Here is a 22,620-nt window from a genome sequence, read left to right as displayed (position 1 = left end):
ACACACACACACACACACACACACACACACACACACACACACACACACACACACACACACACACACAGAGCTGTCATGGAAATAGGCTGCCAAATAATCAGAGCACGGCTGCACTGTGACAAAAAGTTTCTCAGGCCTACACCCAAGCACATAAGCACACGGGGTTCCCAAGCTAGAAAAGTGAAGAGAGAAGAACTCAGATAATGTCCATGAATTATAGCTCCTACAAAACAATTTACAATGTGCAAAGACAAAAGATTATGGTATGCAGAATTAAGGTCACAGTTTATTACAGACTGACAGCAAAATTACCCAGCCAAACAGCAGCATGCTTAACAGCTATTACTGACCACAATGTTTTAATTGTAGCGAAGAATTCCATGTCCGAAGAATGTTTCTAAGCGCCAGAAAGTGCAGTGTTGAAATTGCTTGTCTGATGTGTTCCAGATCGTGGGTTTGTCACCTCATCAGAGAGTGAGAAAATCTTCATGAAGAGAGTCGAGGAGATCCTCAAGGAGAACGAGTTTGATGTGTAAGTTCGTTCTCCTTCCTTTGATTTATCTTGGTAGTGCCAGGGTACACGATATCTGAAAGACTGCACTAATCTTGATCCTTAAGATTGTTCACGAGGAAAATTCATAATCACATATTAACCGTTTATTAACGTTTCCACTTCGCTTAGAAGTGCTGTAGCACTTTGTGTATATTTTGTACTAGTGTTAGGTGCACCTGTACAGCTCATATGGCCAATCACATGGCAGCCTTTTGTCACGTCTCACTCCTCTCACTCCCCTCACTCACAACCGGGCATGGCACATGGCTGCCCCTCTCTGAGCCTGGTTCTGCCAGAGGTTTCTTCCTGCTAAAAGGGAGTTTTTTTTTCTTCCCACTATCACAAAGGACTTGCGCCTAGAGGGTTGTCTGATTAATGGGGTTTCTCTGTATTTATTGTAGCATTTTTAGCGTACAATATAAAGCGCCTTGTTGCATGCAGGCATAGCTGAACTGCTGAAATCCAAACTGGGCATCAGAACAAGGAAGATGGGCTTTTAAGTGATGTGGTTGCTCTTGGCAGCCAGGCTGGTCTAAGTATTTCAGAAACTCTCTAGGGTTTACAGAGAATGATCTGAAAACAAGAAACTGTCCAATGAGTGGCAGTTCTCTGGTTGCCTTGTTGATGTCAGAGGTCAACGGTCTGTTACTACTGTAGAAACAAGCAGTGGTGTTTTCATGATGCACAACCCTGTTAATATCCAATATGTGCCTTTCTCCACTAACACCTACTAGGCTCAACTTGGTTTTTCTGTTTTCCAATAGGTAGATGTACATTTTTTTTTTTTTTTTTAGTACCAGTTTGGCCGGGGTTCCAAGTGAGCCACAAATGTGATATCACTGGATAAATTATGAAAGCAACTCTTTCACGAGAATCAAGTCAACCATTTTTGAATCCTGGAAAAGGCGACACACAAAACCAACACCATGTTGAGGTGCAGACTTTTTTGTGCCTGATGACAGTCCAAGAGGGAGTTAGACTATTGTTGTGTTATTTGTGTCAAAAGCAAATGACATCACTGGACTTTGAGGCCACCTTGCCCACCCATGTTGAGATGGTATTGAATTGTAATGGAAAACAACCGAAACAGAGTCGTGGCGAAACGATTAGGTGCTAGAGGAAAAAAGGCATTGTGTCCCTTCTCACGTGATGCACTGCCTTCAGGCTTGGAAATGGGACTCTTGGTAATTTGCATCACTTGTGTGATGACCCCCTTTACACAAAACCTGCATTTAAAGTTTGGAATAGAAATTGGTATTCACTGTCTGCAAGGTTGAGGTCTATGGTGAAATGGCCGAGATCACATCTGATCTGTATGATGCATTACTCGCTCTTTGCCAGATTCAACACAGATGTCCTAATTTTGTTGTGGCATGACAGTTCTAAAGGGCCTTTGAAGTCAGTGTGGGCATGCACAGTGTTCCAACATGATTTTCTCTTGCACAACTATTTTGTTTGCCTTTCTTTTATTTGTTTATCTCATTTTCCTAGTGTGAGAGTGCTTATTTTGACTTTATTCTTTTCATGTTAGGTTATGGTTTGTTGTTTGTTTGTCTTATTGTCATTATTAAAAATTTAATAACTGAAAGTCAATGTCCCATATCCGTCATGAAATTTGGAGTAACTGTCACAGAGTTTGAGTTTATGCAAGAGAGTAACAGTGTTTGAAAATGGGGACAAAATGCTCCCAGCCTTAGAGAGCAAAGTCTCCCATAGTCTGGCAGCCCACATCAATAACAAGTTGTTCTTGTTTTTTAGTTCTTTGTATTGAGCTGTAATGAAGTTGTTGTGTGTCCTCATTTTCTTTCTGCCTCAGTGTTTTTCTTCTCGGGGCAGAGAGCGAAGCAGTAAAATCAGAGATTGGATAAAATGGGGAAAGTGAAATTGCAACAGATGTAGTGGAGAAAAAAAGGGAGGGGGATGGTGAAACAATCGCCAGATGTACAGCTAGAAAGTATTTCCTGTTATAAATAAAGTACAGTTGACTCGACTGTGTGTGTGTGTGTGTTGCTGCATCACATCCAGATGGCTTCCATTCACCAACCCCTGATATCAGACAGGAACAAAGGGGAGGGGGGAGCAGCGCAGACCTTCGGTGTAGAGTCAGCCTCGTCTTAAGTGATGGAGCGCACACACACAGAGTTGCCTGGCTTCTTTCCCAATACCTGGCTGTCTCAGTTACCCTTTCTGTTAATACTCTCACGCAGCCTTTCACTTCCTGTCTGTTGGCTCTCCTTTACTCTACTATGTACTGCTAATATTGCTGCTTTGTCAGTGTCTCACTTAGCATTTTAGGCTTTTTGGAAACATCTTATTTCCCTTTACTCATGGTTTTCTTTTAATTCAGGGATTTTGTCCAATTCTTCAGCTGTGAACCTTTGTTTTGGCAGTTTCTACAGCCTCAGTTATGGACACATTGTTGTACCTCTTATTCATCCAGAACCAGTCTCTCATGACACTCTCTGGTAGGCAAGTGACCTTCTGGGCTTTCCTGATTTTGGATTCCAGCCTTCTCCTCCATGGGAGGGCTTTTATATCCGATTCTATATATAGCTCTTTAAACCTCATTTTGGTTGGAAATGTCCTCCCACTCGATTAACCTTTACCCTGTTCTGCCACGCTCTTCATACAAGGTCATGTGAGAATAGGTCAGTGTAATGAAGGTCATCTTCATTACTTAACTGTATAAACATGAGTGATTTTAATATTTATATTACAGGAAAGGGCACTCATACAAAAGTTTGTTTTTATTGGTTATTTGGGCTAAAGGTTTTCCTTGTGTCTTCCAGCTGGTACCGTTTAATGTCTGCCTAGGAAAAGAGATTTCAATTAGTATATAATGTTTGGTTAAGCTGGTGGAAACCAGTACTTTAACACTTACATTTTGGATGAGATTGTCTTACCTTTGTTTTCTTTTGATGGTGTGCCAGCCACAAGAGTCCTCAGGCATCTCGAGTGCCCTTTTAAAGGTTCCTGGTGCTACCCATAGCTATATTAGTTTATTGTAGATTGTAGTCGTTAGGCCAAGTGGGAAATATTTTATTTACTAATTGTAATTATGTTAATTATGTCTACAATATTGATTTGATCTTTCGGTGTGGTGTTTGCATGTTTGGATGGGTTCTTTCCAGGTACTCAGGCTTCCTCACACATTCCGAAGACATGCAGTTAGCGCAGTTAGGTTAACTGGTAACTCTAAATTACCCATAGGCGTGACTGTGAGAGTAACTGTTGTCTGTGTCTGTGTGTTAGTCCTGCGACATACTGGCGACCTGTCCAGGGTATACCTTGCCTCTCGGCCTAAGACAGCTGGGATAGACTCCAGTCCACCTGCAACCCTGAAAAATGATAAGTGGAAGAGAATGGATGGATGGAACCCCAGATCATTGTATGACTTGAGGACCAATTAGCCGCAGTCTATAAAAAGCTGCTAGTTAACATCAGAGGCTGTTACAGGAACCATGTCCCACCCCTGGCCTACACTCTTTTTTTGGAATTTTAATGTTGGTGAATAAACACCAACAGGTTTGTCTGCACTTCATCTCTGCCTCAATCCTCCTCTTTGAACCCAGCTCCTATAGGCCATCCTAACAGTCAGGTATTGGTATGGGGAATTTACTCCAAGTCACTTGGATGTCTTATTTCTAGCCTCCTGTCTATGCTGGTGCCATATTGTTATGGGGGCGATCGTGGCTCAAGAGTTGGGAGTTCGCCTTGTAATCGGAAGGTTGCCGGTTCGAGCCCCAGCTTGGACAGTCTTGGTCGTTGTGTCCTTGGGCAAGACACTTCACCCGTTGCCTACTGGTGGTGGTCAGAGGGCCCGGTGGCGCCAGTGTCCGGCAGCCTCGCCTCTGTCAGTGCGCCCCAGGGTGGCTGTGGCTACGATGTAGCTTGCCATCACCAGTGTGTGAATGGGTGTGTGACTGGGTGGATGACTGGTTGTGTAAAGCGCTTTGGGGTCCTTAGGGACTAGTAAAGCGCTATACAAATACAGGCCATTTACCATTTGTTATCTAAACCCACAGAAGAATTTGGAGCATTTTCTGCTGTGTGCCACGTGACAGGAAGAGAACCTTTGGACAGTGCTCAGACTTGATTACCCCACACGGCCTGGGGTTAATGCATAAAGATGTGGGGACATTAACTAACTGTCAGTTAGATAAAGTGTTAAACAAAGCCATCTGAAGCAAATCTGTTTGTTCAAATTAGCATCAGCAGATGTAGTTCTACATTTTTTTTTTTTTTTTCTGACTCCCGTGTATTAATCGCAGTGTCAGCCTCAGAGCCTCTGTGTCATTTGAACTTCACAACACAGCTCTTACTTGTGATGCCTCATCAGTGTATCTGTGGCCAGTTGTGGCTCTTCATCACTCAGCATGGTATTATCTTAACAATTAGTGTAACTGCACACTTTTGTCTTGAGGCAGCAGATAGAAAATTACAGTCAAAGGTGCAAATCATATGTGCATCTACATATTACACCTAGAGGAGCTGCTTTGCCATGGAAACCCACACTGGAGCTCCCAGTGCAGTGTTTGTGCTAATGTTGATGGAAGAGGTTTGGAACTCTGCCGTTATTAAGTTGCAGAGCGATGGCGATTTGTAGTCCTTATTGCTTCAGGGCTTGGCATCTCCATTCTTTACTTATATGGTCTGCAACTGGAGTTGCTGTGGTTCCACTTTGCTATAATACCACTTCCAGGAGTAATGACGAGAGAAGATGTTTCAAAAACTATTACAGTATCACACCTGAATTCAGTCTTTAGAACAATCACAGATGTGGTGCTTGATTTTATACACTTGTAAGATGAAGAACATCTGAATCAGAGATTAAGCTGTGTGGTCTGGTAGTTTTAATGTAACAAGTAGTCTTAAGTTAAATCTTGTTAACGGCTCATCAAATGGCTCAGAGTCTGTATTTCAGTATATACTTACAAAGGCACACATCTGCTAACAAGACTTTCTAGTTATCGTTCCTTTCTCTTTCTCATCATTCAAACTCTGAGAGGGCGTGGCTTGGTGGCAAAATGTGTTCATCATTGCAGAAATCTCCTGACGCCTGCCAGGCTCCCTCCCTGGCTCCCTCTAAAGTCGTTAGCTGGCAGACTAATTAAGAACAACCAGACAGTGGCACGTGCACGCTGACTCTCGGGAGGCTCTTCATCATACGGCACCAGCAGAACGAAGTCTCTGTCATGAAACCTCCCTCAATCTCAACCTAAACTCTGAGTCTGGAGTAGATTTCATTTTACAGCCATGTTGTCTGAAAAGCATTCATCATTTATCAGCCTCCTCCCTCCCGCTGCTGCTCATTCATCATTTAAAGTGAGTTAGAGGGTGTCCACAAGGCTGTGATTCATAGTCTACTATTCTGTCTGATGTGTTTGCTGTTTATTTGTCTCTGTCTGGCCATCTTCCCACACGAGTGTTTGTGTTCTTCCCTGAGCCGTGACTGGGCTCAGTCATGGTGTTCTCCAGCTTCACCTGTCAGTCCCGTGCTTTTCTACATATTGCATCAGAAGGTTTAAAGAAGCTTGAACTTGTGCTACAGAAGTCATCCGTGCAGTCACAGGAGCAACAGTTTAGTATCCTGAGGGCTTTTTACATGGTCAGACTCGTGGCCAGGCTTCAGACTCTAGTCTACCATCTTCACCAGATCTGAAAGACCTCCTCCAGAGCAGTGCCTAAAATGGAATTCGTTTTTTTCTTCCTCAAAACCACTCCTGTAAAATCTGTTCCACGTGCGAGTGGCGGCCGCCCGCCTCGTCTTTGTTTCAATATTTCAGAGTCACTAAGTGGTGAGTTGCCAGGCGATGCAGCAGGGGCAGCACGATTAAGGGGGCGTGATAGGCAGCTTGTGGCTGAGGGCGATCCGGAGGGATACAAAGCCCAGTTGGCTGTCTGCCCGTTTTCCATTCATATTCCCTCTGCCAACACACAGACACACACCACTTAGCTGTACACACCCATATACTTCCTCACACAGTTGCCAGACAAGAGACACTCTGCACACTTGTGCAGTCCCACACACAGCTTTCACCCACTAAACCGAGCACTTTCTCTGATTAAGACCCGCTGTAAAGACATGCTAATAAAACATGGCTGCTGCACAAGGTGCTCAGCTTTCTAATTCAGCTAACAGCCATGCAGACAACACTGTTAAATGTTTTGGTAAAAAGTAAAACTTGATGTCTGTTTATCTCCTCAGGACACAAGATCTGTGTGCTTGTGATGGGGAGAACCAAGAAGATTTCCCCGGTGAACTAACACTTCATTTTGACCCCCTGACCCCAGACGGGCTGCCGTGTACCCCTGCTAACGCTGTGGAGGTGCACAGGGGTTCACAGCCAGGTGAGGACAGTTGCAGTAGATGTTTCACAGACCGGCAACAGCAGATTTTGCTTTGAGTTATATCATATAGAGTTATCACGATGGGATAGTTTGACCTGCTATGAAACCAATAAGGACCAAAGCTATGTTCTGATTTGGTGTTTTACACTTTTTATTTGGTGGCTCATCAGTAATTTGGTGGCATGAAGTGGGTTAAACCAGATACTGTTGTATCTTTGATAATGGAAGTCATTTCTTTGTACAGGCTGTAGTGAGAACATAGCTTATACTCACTACAGCCTGTACATACTTATAGTTACAGAATATTCACAACATACCTCATACCGTGTACATTATAACATACCATAATAGACCCATTTCTGTAATATACTCACATATCTATATTATTGCTAATATATATTGTAATATATCTATATCACTAAAGCACTTCTGGATGGATGCAAACTGCATTTCGTTGCCCTGTACCTGTGCATGTGCAATGACAATAAAGTTGAATTCTATTCTATTCTTTCTTGGGTAGTTATCAAGGGTTATATAATTGAATAAACTGACTTTTTAGGAAGTTGAATAAGTTTTTGTGCACATAAAACAATGTACAGCGACATTTCTTTCTTACATTTGTTTTGTCTGGCTTTAAAGCCAATATCAGAAATGAAAGTTGTTATAATTGTAAAGCGCTTTGAGGGCCCCGAAAAGCGCTATATAAATGCAATCCATTATTATTATTATTATTATTATTATTATTATTATTATAAGCTTATTAAATCTGAGAACAAAACAGAAGCGAAATCCCCTTTTAATATCATCTTGTAAGTAGTCTGATTCACTATAGGAGATGAAGAAGATCTGGATTTTACGTACTAGCACCCTACACTTCCTTTTCCTTCATAGAATTTAAGCCCTAGTTGGACTAGGTTTCCCTTGTGACATGCATTTGTTTCTTTCATTCTGCCTGTGTGTTTGGCAGGAGAAGTACTTGTTTCATCACCCTGTCGCTCCTTCCCAAGTCCGGGAGTTGAAGGAGTGACGATGTGAGACTGACATTGGGCTAATGTGCAGGAAATCTCTGTGCTTGTGTGTCCAAACGTTTCACTGGTACTCTAGAAACTGCCAAAGATGGTAGTCACCGAGCTAATGCTGAACTGTGCTGCTTTAATATGGTATCTCAGTGAAACTGTTGTTAGCAAAGTGTGACATCGAAGTATGGCTAACGGTAGTTTCCATCTTCTCTGCTGCTGCCCACAGACTATGTGAGGAGCAGTGGGAAAGTCCCAGAGGAGGCTGTCGTTGATGAGGAGGCCATCCTGACTCTCCTGGAGAACAGTCAGTCTTTCCTCCCACTCTCCCAGACATCCAACCACTCGACCCTGTTAGGTAACACAGCCTCTTTCATTCGTGCACGTTTTTAATTTTCTATGCTCGATTTTGCTTCCCATGATTAAACTGTGATTTTTAGGTGATCATTTTAAGGCTGTCTTCCGCAAACAGCATTTCAAAGATGCCGATTCAGTGGTCGGGTCATGTGACTTTGACTCCAGAAGCTTCTGAAATGGATTTTTATGACTGTTTTGGATTGTTGTCCTGTTGTAAAAGCCACTTTTTCCCCCTTTCCATCCATATTTTCTGATATTTAGTGGATTCTTTCCTCCATATACATCTGGTTCTTGTCCACTTGGCTGCCACTACACCCTGAAAGGAGAAAATATTGACCTCAATGCTTAACAGCTGTCCAAGTGTTGTTTTCTTTAGTAAAAAGCATCTTTAGTTTCTTCTTGTTCTCTTCTACATTTTAAATTCTTCTAAGTTGGTGGCCAAAAACTTGTGAATAAACGTTTGTAAGCAGACGACATTTCTAGCTTTGATTAACTGGCTGATCTGGAGAGAAAGTTATTGCGTACAGCTGTCTGATATTGTCTGTGTGCTTTATTTTGTCCTCCATGCAGACAGCAGCCGGGACCAAGCCATCATTGACTTGCTGGCAGGCCTGGAGGACGATGGTTTCTGCAGGACACCCACTAGGCAGAATTCCCAGTCCCGCTCACTCCCCGGTGTCACGAACTACAACTGCAACAGTGATGAAGAGGAAGCAGGCCCAGAACTGGACAAGGAAGAGGCAGAACTCAGTGTTATAATGTCACAGCGTTGGGACAGCGACCCTACTGATAGTGCTTCCTCTCAGAGGCATGTTTATCTCTGCATGGTTGAAGGCAAAAGTATAACCATCAGTTTTAGAGTATGTTGTGCATCAAAATGTTTTCATTTTTTTAGTAATAAGTAACAAGTACAAGTGTAAGCTACACCTTTTTTGTTTCTGGTTGTATCTTAAATAAATAGGTGAGCGATCGCTGTACACGATCTGTGAGTCATCCCCAGTGAGCTCTGCCTGGGCATTTTTCTTTAATAATACGGTTCCTGTCGTTGGTGTGTGTGTGCACAGACCCTGCATGAAGGAGACAGAAAACTGCTTCAGTGATGCCCAGCAGGAGTCCTCTGACGAAGACATGGAGTGGAGTGGAAACAACTCTATGTTCGCTAACCTGTCCATCCCGCAGCTCGATGGCGCCGCAGACGAGAGCAGCGGTGAGTTGTCCTATGATGAGATGTACTGATAAAGCATGAAGTGTCAGCTTGCTTTGATGCCCATCTGACACCCCCCACTGATTCACGCTCTGTCAAGTATGTCAGGAGACGGGATCTGATAGCTGCTACAGAAGACAAAGTTAGTATGATTTTTAGTTTTGGCTCTATGACCTGACAGGCTACAATTTGATGCCAGACTCTGGGGTAAAAACTGACTCTCTGGGGTTAATTAACTGTTTTAGAGTGTGCATGTGTGTTTGGAAAGATGACTACAACTTCATAGACTGGTAATAGACTCATTGTACATGGACAACAAAAGATGGGTACTTCACGCCAGCTGTGCAGGAATAAATAACAAACAGGAGAAATATATACCGTCGAGAAGAATATCATATGCTTTATACTTATTATGAATTGTTTTTATATATTTAATAACTCATTATAGATATAAGATCTGTCTGCATATATTCACATAGAAGTATTATCAGTCCATAGCATGACCATATTTGAGCTGTTATTTATCACCCCACCTGCATTAGATGACTTTATCAGTAGCTCAACTGGTCCAAAAGCAGAACAACTACATTATCAGAAGAGCCAGAGCAGAGAATGAGGGACAAGCTTCCTGCTGATGCACATGTTAGTGATGTTCTAGTTGCCCTGTGTCTTATGTAGAGCAATGGTCACTTTCTTATTGAGCTTAAATTATGAATTTTGGCATTCAACATGTTATAATGGCATAGAAATATTGTAGTAGTTTGACTTTTTAAAATTTAAATTAGTGCTGTCAGCGTTAATAGCATTAAAATGACGTTAACGCCATTAACGCGGCAAATCTCGGTTAGCAGGTTAACACGTGTGCAGGGCTGCATGGTGCTAATGCGTTGATGCCGCATTAGTGAAACGTTTGGGGTGATCCACGTTAACTCGTTAACGGAGAATTGCCGTGTTAATGCGGTTATGGCGTTAACGTCCTTTTAACGAGATTAACGCTGACAGCACTAATTTAAATATATCAAAATAGTGATCGATCTCACCCTGGGGTTTTGGGTGATTGCGCTGTCTGATCAGATGAATTTCAGGTTAATTTCTTGCAGCTGTGGATACTAACTGATATGCCTCTTCTTCTCACATGCTGTATCCATAGATTCCTCCTTAACAGATAGTGGCTCAATGACGCAGTCTTCGCTTACGGCCACTGAAAAGATGTTGGGCAAAAGAAATCCCATCCCAGGGGAGACGGTCCACCTTGAGCCACCATCTACAGCTAAGATCCTTTTGGAGTGCAAGCATCCCGAGCACATACCAGTTCACGTGTTGGACACGGAGCAGCCGCTTGACAAGCACTTTCAGTTAAAAAGCAGTCAGGACAGCAGTAGTGAATGTTTGACAGGGTTCAAGGTGAATAAAGAAATCCCCTACATCCAGCCAGTCAAGCACCCTATTCCCTGCATATTAGCCAATCACCCTGAGGTGTCTCCCATCTGCATGGACAAAGAAGAACTACGACCTTTGTACACCTACGATAAGAAAGCTTCGATAGCTTTGGATAAGACGGATATTGAAAGTTTCCCATTTGGTAATGGAAAGGTCGCCAAGGACAGGAAGAAGTACAGCAGTATAAAGAATGTAGAAACAAACCGTCTGTCCATTCTTCAGAACCACAGGGGCTTTTCTCTCTGTTATTCTGAGCTGAGAAACTGCTCAGCTAAGACTGACCTGGAACTGAACACAAAAGACAATAAAAGCCCCCTTCTGAGGAGCATCGCATCAGCCCCATCGACCTTGAAGGAGGACGAGTTTCTTGATCCTCATGAGGACGAAATTGGTAAAGACGGCGAGGAAGGAGATGTCGGTGAGCTGAAAATCAGGTACGAGGATTATCAGGAAAATAAGACTGAGAGGACTATTGTTGCCCAGCAGGAGGCACACTACAAGTTTTTCCCCAGTGTCATTCTCTCCAACTGCCTCAGCAGAAAGAAACCTGGGAACAAGAAAATGGCTGACACCTGCAGTAAAGTAGAACAGGCCCAACCTCGCAGGTCTAAGCTAAAGATGAACAAAAAAAGGCTAGGTATGACAGGACCTAGGAACAAATTAAAGGTGGTCCAAAGCTCTACCTCTGATAGCCAGATTAGCACCGGCATCACCTCAGTAACACCTGCTAGTCCTGTGACTACGGACACTGAAATGCTGATTTCTGAGGATCATCAGGATTTACAAGAGGCCGAGTTGATCAAAGAGGAAACGATTGTGAAAAATGAGTCTGAAAGTGAGGAGCGGTCCATAGGTGAACAAGCAGAACCACAGCCAGAGCCCCTTGTCTCCAGCTCTGCTACCAATTCCTGTTTTTCTGAGGAAACTAAAGACTCTACTGAGGATGTGGTAAGCCCACTGCAAGATTTGTCTGCCAAAGTCACCTGTACTAAACCGTCAGCACTGCCAGGTAGTAAATACACCCTGAGGACCAAACGGAAGATGAAATATGATTCGGAGGATGGGGAACACTCAAGTGCTACTCGTTCTAAAAACCTAGCTTCTGTCAAAGAACGACTTAAGGACAATGATGTCTCAGGTGGGCAAGAAGTAAAGTATCAGAGAAGACGCAAGAAGGAACCTCCTATTATTATAAAGTACATTATTATTAACAGGTTCAAGGGAGAGAAAAACATGCTGGTGAAGATGTCCAAAGTGAATGCAGCTGAGCAGTTGGTGGTGTTGACGCCAGACAAGCTAGAGCACTATAAAAAACTGGCTCCTCTCAAGGATTTCTGGCCCAAGGTACCAGAATCCACTGCTGTTAAGTTTCCCGTCACTGAACCAAAAGCCAAAAAACATCCCAAAAGAAAGGCAAAGGTCAACTCCACAAATAAAAAGACTATCAACAACTCCTCCAAACCTCTGATCAGACAGGGTGAAAGGGTTCAGAGGCCAAAAGGCCGCAAAAAAGCCCCAGTCCTGCCATCTCTGCCACCCCCTAGACCATGTTACTGTGAGTTGGCACATGACTATGATGTTGACTATTCAGATGTCATGGTAGAGTTGGGCTACCTCTCAGATAGATCCCAAAGCCCGAGAGACTCAACGCCGCCACGCTGTTGGTCCCCAAGTGACCCCCTCATGAATACCAGGAGTTCAAAAGAGCTGATAAATCCACACATTGACCCATGTCTTAGTTCTGCTTTCCAAAAGCCACATAGATCGTCTACAGCCAAAGGAGCATGTAGTAAGTGTCAAACTGCCAAACCCAAGAGACTGTCAGATGCTAAAAGGAAAACAAGTAAGTCTGCAGAAAAGCCTAAAACTGAGAAGGCAAAACAAGGTAATCCTGCTATTTCGAGGCAGAGGATCAAAGCTGGAGGGGCTGTCAACAGTTCTACAAGCACTACAAGACCTAGAAGGTCTCGTAAAAAGAAAACAGAGGAACCCAAAAGCCATGACTTAAGTAAAGAGAGCTCCCAACTCCTTTTCCCAGAGGATGAGTTGCCTCCTTCTGAGAGCTCTTCACAAGAGGTTCCTCCATTTCAACAGCAGGTGGGCAAAGACAGCCAGAGCACGTCCCAGACTCCATCTACACCAGAAAGGAACTCAGTAACCAAGTTTATCAAGCCAAAGGTTGAAGACTGTGAGACTTCCATCATGGAGGTCAACCAAAGCATTTCGGCACCTGCTCAGACGAAGCAGCAAGCTTGCCAGACCACCGTGGTAAAGGCAGAGGATTCACAGGATTATTGCACAGACTTTCTGCCTCCAGTACAGGAACACAATAAAGATGCCCAGCTAAAAGAAGGTCTCCCACACTCAGGCCCCAAGAACGGGGAGATCCCCCCTCTCTCTGAGACCCCATCTGGCTTGGCTGTCCTCAAGAAGCTTCTTCAGACGAGGCAGAAGGGACAGCCCCTTCCCATACAAGTGGTTGGTACAGCAAGCCACTCTACAGCCATAGCCCAGGCGGCAGCACTTCTAATTCCCACCACTAAACCCACTAAATCCAGAAAAGCCCCCACCCTCACTTCTCGGAAACCCAGGGCCCCAAAATCTACCACAGCAAAAGAAAAGGGGCCGAGAAACAGGAAAGGCAAGACGAGCAGTACTCAGCCAAATCGGTCAGTAAAGCAGGAGGGAAGCATGTCAGATGAATGTCCCCTCTTCCTGTCAGACCCGGGACTGGACAGATGCAATTTCATAGAGGACAGCTTGTCACCAGAGCTCCCGCACAACTACACATTTGATATAAATGCTATCGATCAAACAGAGTTCTCCAGTCCGTACAGTGGCAGTCAGTTTGTCGTGACTGATAAAAATTTACCGGTCAAATTCCTGAGTGACATCAGCCAGGATTCTGTATCTGCTCAGGCGCCGGACTCCGAAAAGAAACTTGACAGGCTGCTTTGTTCTGGGGAGGATCTTCAAAGGGGCTCTGACTGCAACAGAGCAAGGCCGGACAGCCCCGACCTTTTAGATGGGCACACGAACCGCGAGCCTACATCAAGCCTCACGTCCCTCAAGAGCAGAGAGTGGGACTTCTCTTTAGGTAAAGCCCACACGCTCAGCCCCTTTCAAGACTTTCACTGTGAGAGGAAAGAGCTGCTCTTTTCAGTTTTTGACTCACTGCCTTTAAGCTCCGCTTCATTCGTCGACCACGAGGGCTCACCAACAGGTGAGCTGCCGGAGGGCATTGATGGACTAACATCCACCACCCCCAGCAGCTCTCCACGCTCCATCAGCTCGCTATCACAGGTGAGGGCAAGCCAGCTGCAGCGAGGGACAGCGGCCGGAGGAGCCCACATTCTCAAGCCCCTCATGTCCCCTCCCAGCCGAGAGGAGATCCTCAGCACTCTTCTGGACCTGGAGATGTCAGAGGCCACCTTCCTGGAGCCTTTCTGCAGTGACCCCTCTGATGCCCCAGGGAAGCCAATGTAAGAGTAACAGCAACAGTAACCATCATCTAGCATGCATTATTTACTAAATATAACAAAATAAATGTATTAGTAAAGTTTTCACATAAGAGCCAGAATCTAACTCAGGGGTGTCAAACTCAAATGCACAGTGGGCCAAAATTTAAAACTGTCGCAGGCTAGCATTAATATTTATTGAAAAAAAAATCTTCCTCCAGATATAAGAATTAATCTTTTCTTATGGACTTAAACAAGTTTTGCTGAAAAGCTGAATATGGAACAAGCAAAGCTTAATACTAAACAATATATATTAGGGGTGCGACGATATATAAATTCCACGGTTCGGTTCGATACTTTGGTGTCACGGTTCGATATTTTTTTCGATCCAAAAAAAAAGTTCATGCCTTTTTAATTTGTCATTTATTAAAATTATAAATATATATTTTAACTCAAAAGTACAGTTTTTAAATTTAATGTTGCTGAAACAAAGTAATAAAAAAAAAAATCTGATTGAGGAATCACTCATCTTTGGAAAAGAGTTTATTACAGAGAAATGTCTCTTTCCAAAATAAAAGCTACACTATCCGCTTCTTCTGGGCTATATTCTCAGCAGCATATTAAACATATCAGGTCCCCATAAGGAGAATCATGTGCTAACGGCTGTCTAAATGACTCGGCTAAAGTTAGTAGCATGCGTGCTTGTTGTTTTTGTCTGCTTCCACTTGTCTTTGTACTAGGATGATGTCGGTGTAAATGTGCAGTCATATTCGTTGTGTTCCCACTAGTGCTGTCAGCGTTAATCTCGTTGAAATGACCTTAACGCCACAACACGGCAAATCTCCGTTAACGAGCTACCGCCGATCGCCCCGTGCGTGGGGCTGGACGGCGTCAACACGTTAACGAGCTAACTGCACTAACACACTAGTTCCCACCAATGTAATTGAGCATTGCGTGGCACATCCAACATACTGTTTTACTTTAGTCCATGACTCGCTTACCTTCAGGGTCATACGTCACATGAAAACCAAAATAGTTCCAAACACCAGATCTGAATGAGGGTGGGGGAGGTCCATGTTGCAAGGAGAGCTTAACTTCTGTCTGCTAGCTTGCCCTGTGCTCAGTGAATCTGCGTTCGACTACTCCGCCTAGGCTGCACTGTCGAGCGCAGATCCACTGAGCGCTCAACACAGACAGCATCGACAGAAGGAAAGTTGATAAAATAAATTAAAAATTTTGTATTGTTCGATACATATGCGTACCGAACCGAAAGCACTGTATCGAACGGTTCAATATCGAGTATCGTTACACCCCTAATATATATATTAGCTGTATAATACCAGTAGGCCAGCTCTAATAGTAATTTGGTATGGCTTTGTGGGCCAAATGTAATTAGGCTGCGGGCCAGAGTTTGACACCTATGATCTAACTGATTGTGATGGTTGGTAAGGTTTTATATTTGTTTGTGGGATTTTTTTAGCTTCCCTCACAGGCTTTTTAATTGGGTTGTAAAACATCTTAATCGACAAAGTACTGCAATAAATAAAAGGAAGGTTGTCCGATAAGAGAATAGAAGTCCAGTGAGGAAAGAGTTTTAGCATTTGTTTTAGACTACAGCAAACTCAATCCTTTATCATTAAATGTCTGAAATTTCCGTATGTTCAAAAAGAAATCCACTGATCTGGCTCTGTTTTATACTGTCTACATGATGATTTATTGTAATTCAAATGGAAACGAGTGTACTGATCCTTTCCTCGTCTTTTCTCCAGGGAGGTCGGTGGCCGTAAGCTAACAGTGGGCACTCGGCTAGCTCGGGAACTTGCAGAGTTTGGTGGAGACCTGTCTCTGGAAGGCCTCCATTTCTGGAAGACGGCCTTCTCGGCCATGACGCACCCCGCCACCACCGTTATCTCATCTTGTCAAGGAGCAGAGGCTTCAGAGACAAATAAACAAAAGGCAGAGGGTGACCTATCCTCACCCAGCGATAAGAAGGTGGTGCTTTTGCCCTGCAAAAACCCACCAAGCCGCAAGCGTGTGCAGGTGTGGCTAAAAGCTAGAAAGCAGTATGAGAGTCTACAAAAAGGCAGGAGAGAGTGTGAGGTGCTGAAGACAGAAAGGGCTGGTCTGGAGGAACATGGGAGCTCAGAGAGAAGCGAATTGCCAGCTGCTGACAGAAGCTTGAAGGTTGAGCTCTGTGGTAACTTTTCCTGTACCAGAACTCAAAGGAGAAAGAAACAGAGCCTGTCTTTAATCCTGTCTCCGCTGGAGAATACAAGATTGAGGTGTAAATCCACAGAAGCAAGTCCAGTTTCAGATAAAGGCAGTGTCTGTCTTGAACAGGAGGACAAAAATAAAGAGGATGATGATAAAACCACCTGTCCAGAGTCCCCAGAGCTGCCTACATGGCAGCAGTCCCATCAACCAAGCCCCTCTGGCCAAGGACAGCTCAGTGAGAACAAGCCAGGTGAAGACTCTCCAAAACCGCTATCACCTATGCGCTGTAATTCCCCAGAGCTGCTAAGAGGGAACCACAGTCCCTCACCTCTCGCTGTCAGTGACAGGGATGAGAGGAGAACCAGTCCCCAGCTCATTCACAGCACCCCTTTCTTGAGGAGGCGATGGAGAAGCAAAGAAGATCTGGATCCAGTGTGCAGCACACCCATATCTCAGGGTAAGGAATGTGCATCTGTCTCCTTTGATGTTGTGACACCATCAACTGTTAGAAAGAATTGCGGTAAATCCTAACTTGGGAAAATTCTGCATGGAGTTTCTATTATTAATATTCACTGTTATTCACTCCTTCTCTGGTCTAATTCCCGCTGCAGAGGATCCTGTTTCTCAGAGACTTCAGCAGAGGAGGCGGAGCCAGGCAGACCCCCTGAGAAGAGTGTTACTGACCACGCAGATGAAGGTCAAAAACTGATTGTGATTTTTCTTTTTAGACTTTTAAAACAAAAACTACAAGCCGCACGGGTCAGAAAGTCAACTATTTAGTATCACTCCAGAACATTGCATGTAGCAGTCCTGTCTCTCAGGTCGCTGATCGTTTGATGTGCCTGTGATTTCCTCCTGATTCCAACTTTTCTTGTCATGTTTTTTTTATCCTCCACAGAATCAGTTTGCTGCTTTGAATGTGCCAAAGAAAGATAACTCTCAGATCGAAGGGCCAAGTATAGCCAACTCCTACGGCTTTAAAGTCAGCATGCAGAACCTACAGGATGCCAAAGCTCTGCATGAGGTAAGTCTAAGGCAACTAACCTGTAGCTCTTTTCCAAGTCAATGAATAAATGGCTTTGTTCTGGTTAGATGTTGGTTTTGCTTGGTTTTGTTTTTAAGAGAAAGTGTCCACCTGATTGGGAAGAAGGATTTATTTCCCCAAGTATCATCACAACATCCTGCTTTCGACTTTGACTGTCCTATCGTCAAATCGATATGCTTTACACAAAACAACTAAATAAAACAAAGACACACCCAGCTTTGAATGTAGGCCTGAGTACAGGTGTTTTGAATCTATGCACAGATTTGATTAAGTTCAAGCTTTTTCCAAAAAGGCCTGAACGTAACTGAGATCACTGCCAGCACACGTAGATCTCATTAAATTCAAAGAGAGGTTTGTCACGTTTTCATGGTTTCAGGCCTCTTTAATATCTCTTGAATACTGTAATTTCTGTTAGAGTGGATGGTTTATTTATTTATATTAATGATTGAGCTAAATACGAAATAAAAGACTGTGGTTTAACAGGCAGAGGGTGACAGGATGTGCTGCTTTTAGTCTATTAAACCTCAAATGTATTTGTTTCCTCCTCCATCTTCAGGTCCAGCACCTGACACTGATGACCATGGAGCTTCATGCAAGAACCCGCCGTGACCTCGAACCTGACCCCGAGTTTGACCCCATATGTGCCTTATTCTACTGCTTCAGTTCAGATACCCCCCTGCCTGATGTAGACAACACCCAGCTCACAGGGGCCATCGTGGTAGATAAAGACCATCCAGGTTCCAGCCAAGGTGAAGCACGCGAGCGGCGTTTTCCTCCGAGAACATAAGGTTCGATCACTAGTTTTAAAGCCACTAGATAATTGGCTGGTTTTTTTTCTGTTTCTAATCGCTCCCGCAGGATCCAGAGGAAGAGCGCCGTTGCTGGTCAGATCAGGTGTTTCTGGGCTGCAAGTGACATACGCTGCTGATGAGAAGATGCTGTTTGACGTGTTGGTCACCATCATGAGGAGGTGTGTGCAACTGTTTTATGAAAGGGAACCAAGGGCAGAGTTGCTGCAACTGTAGTGCATCATTACTGTCATTTAAATTTGCCTTCATTGTAGATTTTACACCTCCTACAGGGGTGGGGGTGGGATTTGTTTTGAGAAATGATCTCCATCTGCTAACACGGTCTGTTCTGTCAGATTTGACCCGGACATCTTGGTGGGCTACGAGGTGCAGTTGCATTCTTGGGGCTACCTCCTTCAGCGGTCCTCAGCACTTGGAGTGGATCTGTGCCAGCAGCTGTCACGAGTGCCAGGTACAGCCAGGAGCCACTGAAAGTAGTCCCTGCTGTGGTACCCAGTACGGCAGTTCAGGGGACGCAGAAGTAAAGATTTGGGGGTTTTGAGAGGAAGCTACTTTCAGCCGCTGGTAGCTTTCAGCAGGTAGCTCTGCATGTTCGATTTAGACACAAACAGTGACGACTTAACCTCTACACCCTCAGGCACACTGAAGAAGTGAGTCTGAAAGTAGGTGAATAAAATCAAAAACCATACCTGATTGTAATACTTTTGCCCAAAGATGTTTCTTTCTACAATTTGATCACTTTTTTTAAGGAAGTGGATGAAGTCATAGGGAGCTAGATCAGATAATTCAGTACAGGTGGTTAGCCGGGGTTACACAGTAGTGCACAGTTATGGTCACTTCTGCCGAAAGGTCTCCCCCCTCCATGTGGGCAGCCAGACCCTGGCAGACAAATGTGCACAACCTATGAAGAGAGTAAGCAAAGACACTTCTGAGGCTTTTGACTCCAGTGAGAGGCGGTGTCCATGGGACACGACAGTGAGACTCACTTGCCTCAAAAACTGTCAGTTTAGTGTTCATGACTCAATAATAAAGGGAGAGGTCCATCTGCTGACCAAAAAGAACATAAACACTAGTCTCATTTTGCAAAAAATTCATCTCAATGATTCCAAAATTCTCTGCAAAATATTCTGTGGATTGAAGGAAGAAGAGTTGAACTTGTTGAGTCCTGTTACATCTGGAGTTGGCTGTTACGAGAACATCATGTCATCAGTTAAACACGGTGGTGGTAGTGTGATGGTCTTGAGCTGCTTTGCTGAGACTTTCTGTAATCGATGGAACCATGAGCTCTGCTCTCAACAGAATATCCTAAAGGAGAATGTCCAACCATCAATTCATTGCACGAAGCTAAAGTGATGTTACATATGAGGAGAATGATCTGCCTCTGAAGAAAAACGTGTAGTGGAAGTTTTGGCGTGGCATAGTCACAGTTCAGATTTCTATTCAAATTCAGATGCTTTGCCGTGGCTTTAAACGGGCCATTCATTTTCCAAAACCCTCAAATGAGGCTGAATTAAAGGTTTATTTTTGGCATGGGGGCAGGTAGGCTTCGAGAACATTTTCCCTTAATGCATGACACGATCATTTAAAAACTGCATTTTGGATTTAGTTGGGTTGTCTTTGTCAGATTTTAATGTTAGACAGTCCGGAACGTGACAAATATGGAAAAAACTAAAGTGACAAAGGGGGCGAATACATCTTCCCATCTTCCCCTCTTAAAATGTGCTTGTGACTCATCAGGGTCGATCCACAATTAGCAGCTGGCACTAAATGTGCAGCCACATATTAAACACGCGCAGTACTTTACTGTGCATCCCTGTTATTGAATCTGACAGTGTGAGTTTGGCTAATGAAAGCCAGTACATGGTGTGTGTGCTGGATCTGGTGCATAATGTAGGTACACATTGTAGATAATATAAGTGCAAACGTGTAGCCCCATTTTTGTGGTGTGCCTGTGACTGAGTCTTGATACAGCATGTATGTGTATGTGTTTGCCTGTATAAGTGTGTGAATGTGTGATTCCCTTTGAGTGTGTGTGTGTGTTTGTGTACTCGAGCTGAATGGAGAGCCTCTGGCGGCTTCCCTCCTCTGTAATCGGCTGCCTGTCTGGCTCTGTGCGTGTCCTCAGGTGACTCCAAAGAGAACCGCTTTGCTGCAGAGAGGGATGAGTACGGAGCCGACACCATGACAGAGATCAACATCATCGGGCGCATCACCCTTAACCTGTGGAGGGTGATGAAAACTGAGGCAGGTGTCCTGGCATGACCTCCTCACAGCTTTGTAGCTCGTGACCTACTTTCTGTCTTTCCACTTGTTTTTCCAGCACGGCTCTCCCCACTTTACTTTTTCTGCTGCTGCTTTTTCTGTGACTCTTATTTTTTTCATAGTTTCATATAAAGTGAAGCTCTGGTATTAACAAATAAAAAATGTTATCATCAAGTAGTTATTATTGTCTTTACATTCCCTCAACCCCTGTGACTCCAGTTTTCTCTGTCCTGTTGTTTGATTCTGTTTACTGTGAGCTGCTGCTGTCTGAACTGGTCCAGTTGTTTTGCAGCTTTATGCTGTGTGCTCTGCTGCTTTTGGATTAAAACTACTTTTTTTTTCTCTCACTAAGAATACACGGGGATTCCCTCAGTCAGCTAGGTTTACAACGCCCACTGTAGTGTAAGATCAGCAGCAGTCAGCTTTCAGTTAGGACTAACTAGTAAAAGAATGGGTACAATTAGCCCACTCACCCCTTATATATGTATATATATATAGAGATATCTATATAGATATAGATATGGGTCTGGAAAGGGTTCCAAACCATTTTTAAGTGAAGCATGGTGAGAACCATCCGTCCATGCAAAAAAAGAAATCATGTTTAGTGTTTGTGGTTTCTTAAATAGAGAAAAAGCCGACATTTCTAGTCTGAGCCTTTGGAACTGCTCACAGCTCATCCACAAAAAGACTACAATGTGTGATTAGTGGTCACATGTAGACACTTGTATACATTTAAGTAAGCTAACACATCTCTTGTAAAAGATTCAGAGTTTTAGTTGAAGCGAGGAAACGTTAACCCTTTGTGCTACTCTTTTCCTTGCGTTCTGTTATTGCTATTATTTGATTCTGATCCATAAATTGTGTAAACGTCAGAGAGAGGCAGTTTTGAAAAATAGAACTAGAAAATGTTTTTTCTTTCCTCCTCCAGGTGACGTTAAACAACTACACTTTTGAAAACGTGGCCTTCCATGTGCTCCACCAGCGCTTCCCTCTCTACAGTCCCCGCACTCTCTCTGACTGGTTTGACCACAACACAGACTTGTACAGGTTTGTGCCGGGGTCAAACACAACCACCTTTTTGGACATTACCTTACATGAAATTAAAAGATGTAGTACAAAGAGATGGTTGTAAATTTCTCATAATTGACTCTTCCCTTGAAGCCAGCTCTGTAACTCTGGCTTATATGATTATCCTGTTTGTGTTGCTCTAGGTGGAAGATGGTGGATCACTACGTGAGCCGTGTGCGTGGCTGCATGCAGCTCCTGCAGCAACATGACATCATTGGCAGAACCAGCGAGCTGGCCAGGCTGTTTGGAATTCAGTTTTTCCACGTTCTGACCCGAGGATCACAGGCATGCACACACACACACTCACAAACAATTCCCAATAATTTTTAGTTCAGTCCTCAAATAGCTTGGTAGGAGACACAGGCAGGGCATTTCTATGGAAAATCCAAGTTTGTGGTTCAGGTCGACCGGCTCAAATCGACCGAGGTCAGTCTATCCTTCCTGGTTAGTTAATAGTTGACTGTTCAGGTAGATGAAGTCCCTTTGATGTTCTCTGTGTGAGATAAGTGCAGATTTTTTTTTGTTTTGAAACCTCAGGTTCAGTCATGGGGTGAGAAAAGTTTAGAGCATGCTTCTGTCTCAGTGCCGTGTGAGCAGGGTTTTAACCATGTTGGTGAAAATGTATGAGAACATTTTAAAAACCCAGTTCTGTGTGGTGCAGCCTGAAATCTGTCAGTGGGTAACAAAGTGGGTCGTACATATCGAAAAATGCTGACGAGTGTGCGGTAAGAAAGTGGGATGAAATCATGTTGCAGTGCTAGAGTCACACTCATCAGCATTTGGATGTTAACAATGGATCAATGGATTGTGTGTGTGTGTGTGTGTGTGTGTGTGTGTGTGTGT

The 22,620-nt window shown here is 43.8% G+C and overlaps 1 protein-coding gene across 1 annotated transcript in view; it reads left to right on the top strand.

Moving 5' to 3' along the window:
- The window catches only part of rev3l (REV3 like, DNA directed polymerase zeta catalytic subunit), an 80,918-nt gene that overhangs the window by 49,194 nt on the left and 9,104 nt on the right, over positions 1-22,620 (top strand). The window contains exons 8-22 of the mRNA XM_013914138.1: positions 448-532; positions 6,762-6,904; positions 8,150-8,278; positions 8,848-9,085; positions 9,342-9,484; positions 10,632-14,403; positions 16,149-17,050; positions 17,205-17,290; positions 17,492-17,617; positions 18,195-18,387; positions 18,497-18,608; positions 18,783-18,898; positions 20,573-20,691; positions 21,638-21,756; positions 21,921-22,062. Coding sequence (XP_013769592.1) covers positions 448-532; positions 6,762-6,904; positions 8,150-8,278; positions 8,848-9,085; positions 9,342-9,484; positions 10,632-14,403; positions 16,149-17,050; positions 17,205-17,290; positions 17,492-17,617; positions 18,195-18,387; positions 18,497-18,608; positions 18,783-18,898; positions 20,573-20,691; positions 21,638-21,756; positions 21,921-22,062 — 6,425 coding nt within the window. The remainder of the gene's footprint in view (positions 1-447; positions 533-6,761; positions 6,905-8,149; positions 8,279-8,847; positions 9,086-9,341; positions 9,485-10,631; positions 14,404-16,148; positions 17,051-17,204; positions 17,291-17,491; positions 17,618-18,194; positions 18,388-18,496; positions 18,609-18,782; positions 18,899-20,572; positions 20,692-21,637; positions 21,757-21,920; positions 22,063-22,620) is intronic.

The sequence above is a fragment of the Pundamilia nyererei genome, unplaced genomic scaffold (assembly GCF_000239375.1).
Source record: "Pundamilia nyererei isolate P.nyererei 1_Seehausen unplaced genomic scaffold, PunNye1.0 scaffold00174, whole genome shotgun sequence".
Taxonomy (NCBI): domain Eukaryota; kingdom Metazoa; phylum Chordata; class Actinopteri; order Cichliformes; family Cichlidae; genus Pundamilia; species Pundamilia nyererei.
The sequence above is the reverse complement of the archived record's forward strand: the minus strand, read 5'-3'. Positions and strand labels throughout refer to the sequence as shown.